Genomic DNA, 3,744 nt, shown 5'->3' with positions numbered 1-3,744 from the left:
TATGTGTGTGTGTGTGTGTGTGTGTAAAAAGTGTTTAGTATTACATGTTCACGTGCGTCTCTGAGTCACCAGATTACATGAACGCTTACGACTAAACACTTTCTATACATACACACACACGTGAGACGCACATGATGTGTGTGTGTGTGTGTGTGTATAAAAAAGTGTTTAGTAGTAAACGTTCATGTGCGACTCTAAGTCACCAGATTATTTACACTTATTACTAAGCACTTTTTTATACATACACACACGTGTGTGTGTGTGTATAAAAAGTGTTAAGTAGTAAACGTTCATGTGCCTCTCTGAATCACCAGATTACAGGAAATTTTAAAAGTGCGTCGCAAAAAATTCTACAAGTCCATCCCCTAGACCACCAAAACACTCCCCCTCGATCATCAAGCCCCTCCCCTGGAACAACTGTAACGCATTTATATCACACATGTGCGAAGCTCGCCAAAGCGCGACACTCCCCACAGCCAGGGCTCACTTAGCGCAGAAGTGAACAGAGCAGTGCGGTGACCTGTCCGCTCTCTCTTATCTCTTTTCACCATAAGAATCTCAAGAAAATAACAACACCAGCCGTGGATATATTATTGCACGCCAGGATCCCTCACGGTCCGACACTTATTTTTGAGCTGGAACGCACTGAGGAAAATGTCAGCTTCAGTACTGTCTTCCATTTACGACTTCGACCTGTTGTACAGGGTAAGCAAATCTCTCCAAAAATCTAATGAGCCCGTGTCATAGCTGTTTTCACTGTGCATAGCTCATCTTGTTGACGCTGTAACGTGAGAGCTGTGTGTGTCTAGTGTGTAACTAATTTTGGCAAATGGCAATTGTGTAGAGATCAATGTATCACTGGAAAGTATCCATGACCAAATTATTGTCTTTTTTTCGCAGGAGAAAAGCCAAGGCTCTAATGCAGTGCATCTGAACAACGTGCTGGACAGGAGAACCGTAGGGATACCGCTCTCCACATCCAATAAAAACAATAACAGGTTCAATGCAGGCGGCTACTTGCGGGCGAACTCCATCAGCCACATGGACTCTATCAGCGGGGGCAAGGAGAGTCCTACACCAGCATATATGAATAAGGAGAACAAGTTTCGAGACCGCGCCTTTAGCGAGACAGGGGACCGAGGTCAGCAGCTGCAGGAAATGCTCCAGTCTAAGCCCGGTTCTCAGATCAACTCGACTCGTTATAAAACCGAACTGTGCAGGCCTTTTGAGGAAAACGGTTCATGTAAGTACGGCGAGAAGTGCCAGTTTGCACACGGCTACCACGAACTGCGCAATCTTTCCCGCCATCCCAAGTACAAGACCGAGCCATGTCGCACCTTCCACACCATTGGGTTCTGTCCATATGGCCCGCGCTGCCACTTCATCCATAACGTGGACGAGCGCAGATCCGCGCCGAGCACGCAGATGAGACTCCAGCGAGGCGAGTGCGCGCTCCCGCCCGAGAAGGAGTCCGCTCCGTTTTTCACACACAAGGACAGACCCAGGTTGCACCACAGTCTGAGTTTCTCAGGCTTTTCAAGCTCTCACGGTGCCATGATCGAGAGCCCTACTTCTCGCACGCCGCCGCCCCCCGCCTCCTGCGCGCTCTCGTTCTTCGAGGACTCACTGGCTCCGAGTCCACATTGCCTCAGTGCCTTTAGGATGCCCGAACAGGACCTAAAGGCTTTCCTCGCCCCTTTAATCCCGCACGCCCAAAGTGCTTTTAGTGGGCAGGCATCATACGGTGCGCCACCTTCGCCTCCGTTCCCAGTGAGCTCTCTAGCGCCAGTGCGCCTGATCTCCGATTCGCCACCGGTGTTTGACTCCCCGCCCAGCCCTCTGGACTCGCTCTCGGACCCGGAGAGCTTCGTCAGCGTCTCCCGCTGCTCGTCCGGCACGATCAGCGGCTCTGAGTCGCCCAGCCTGGATTCAAACAGACGTCTGCCAATTTTTAGCAGACTGTCTATCTCAGACGACTGATTTTATTATTATTATTATTATTATTATTCACAGTTGGTGATTTTGTTAAGCTGGTAGGCCCAAGCTTGCCATTTTTAAAAACCAACAAATAAACAAGAAGGTGCCTTTTAAGTATATAGTTAAGGGTCTAATCAAGGGCTCTTGTTTTTACCGATAAAAGTAGCTACATCGGGAAAAAAACGTGTGACGTGCCTTGTTTTTAACGCCCCCCTATGGCGTATGTCAGTCAGTGCAGTTTTTGCTGCTGATGGAATGTCGCTGCATTTATTAATGCGTTTATAAGTGCTATCATTGCGCTTTGCTACATGCTATGAAACCTATTTAACTTTATTTATTGTCATGTGAAAAGTATGGCCTCTGTGGATCAAATGAGTCCATGTAGTATTTATCAAGTCTAAAGCAATACATTTATATTTCTTTTTAAATTATGATTATGTCCTCCAATGTTAATCTGGAATCACTTTTTTCACAATAATATATTTTTGTTATTGGAGGTATATGTGTTGTAAATAAGTTAATAATTTATAAATTGTATACTATTTATTTCAGTTTTGTTTACAACATGTGTTAAAAGTATGGGAGCATCTAAAGAGGCCTCATTTCTTTTTTTTCTTCTTTTTTTTGGGTGGGGGCAGAGGATCTCTGGGCATTTGATTTGTATAGGATGTATAGGAGTCTTTACAAGGTGTAAAGTTGTACTTGCCTTTCACAGTTCAAACCACCACAAAACATATGGACAATACAGAAACCAAAAAAAAACCTTCTTTGCACATAGTTGCACTATTTCAGTCAAGTGCCAGAGAATGTAGCAGTCACTTATTATCTTGATGTTAACTTTCTAAAATGTGCCTATGGAGTAAATGATCTCACATATTGTAGATCAGCCTAACCAAGGATTATGTTTTAGTGCCTATGTCAAGCAGATTGAGTTGAATGTAGCTTTTGTTTATATAAATCAAGATTATGTTGATTTAGACTATTTAAATAATTTTATTCAGTTAAGAGCATTTATTTCCGGATCATTTTGAATACACCATTCCTTATGATAAGATAAAAAATAAACACAGTTTCTATTTTGACTTCATATGGATGAACTAAACTTGCTGGTCGGGAAAATATGTTGTATAATGTGTAGTTAACTTGTAACGATCAGTTGGACTACTTGGATTAGAAGTTAACAAAAAACGTTTGAATGTAAAGACAGGTCAGTTCAATTTATGAGGGATTGTGTATGCAGATACATCAATGTATACTTTGAAATATTTTGCATTGATATCCTAATAAAGATACATTTTAAGTAAAAGGAGGAGAGTTGAATGTTTCTTTAAGAACATAAAAGGGATGTGTTTTAGTGTTCAAACTGAAGCTTGTTCAAACTGAAAAGAGCTCTTATTGGCATGGGACTGTAAATGATTGACCATTCTCTATTCTCTGTCTCCCTACCCTCCCTCTTGCCTTCCTTTGAGAACAGCTCTTACAAAGTCATAGAATTTGGTACACTTTCAAAAGGTTGAGAGAGCCAGACTGGTCTGTATTGAATAGCAAGCAGTGTGTGTGTGTGTGTGTGTGTGTGTGTGTGTGTGTGTGTGTGATCAGTATGTGATCAGTTTCAAAACCACACACTCTTGTTTATTGTACTGAAATTTCAAAACTTCCCCTGTTTCCTACTAAATATTAATAAATAAAAAGTATTGGGTTAATAATTAAAAGAAATCATTTTTCAGAGTCAATTCATCTCACTGGAGAGCAAGAACAAGAGAACTC

General features: G+C 42.3%; 1 protein-coding gene across 1 annotated transcript; it reads left to right on the top strand.

Annotated features, from left to right (window-relative positions):
- Positions 1-442: 442 nt before the first annotated feature.
- On the top strand, positions 443-3,283 carry zfp36l2 (zinc finger protein 36, C3H type-like 2). Its single transcript, XM_053512258.1, has 2 exons — positions 443-705; positions 901-3,283. The coding sequence occupies exons 1-2, from the start codon at positions 655-657 to the stop codon at positions 1,978-1,980; spliced, it is 1,131 nt and encodes a 376-aa protein (XP_053368233.1). The 5' UTR covers positions 443-654; the 3' UTR covers positions 1,981-3,283.
- The last annotated feature ends 461 nt before the right edge of the window (positions 3,284-3,744 follow it).

This window comes from Clarias gariepinus, chromosome 14 (genome assembly GCF_024256425.1).
Source record: "Clarias gariepinus isolate MV-2021 ecotype Netherlands chromosome 14, CGAR_prim_01v2, whole genome shotgun sequence".
NCBI lineage: Eukaryota > Metazoa > Chordata > Actinopteri > Siluriformes > Clariidae > Clarias > Clarias gariepinus.
The sequence above is the reverse complement of the archived record's forward strand: the minus strand, read 5'-3'. Positions and strand labels throughout refer to the sequence as shown.

Coding starts and splice junctions, on each gene's coding strand:
- zfp36l2 (XM_053512258.1), top strand. CDS start 655: ATGTCAGCTTCAGTACTGTCTTCCATTTACGACTTCGACCTGTTGTAC. Junction 706..900: donor ACTTCGACCTGTTGTACAGG/GTAAGCAAATCT, acceptor TTTTTTTCGCAG/GAGAAAAGCCAAGGCTCTAA.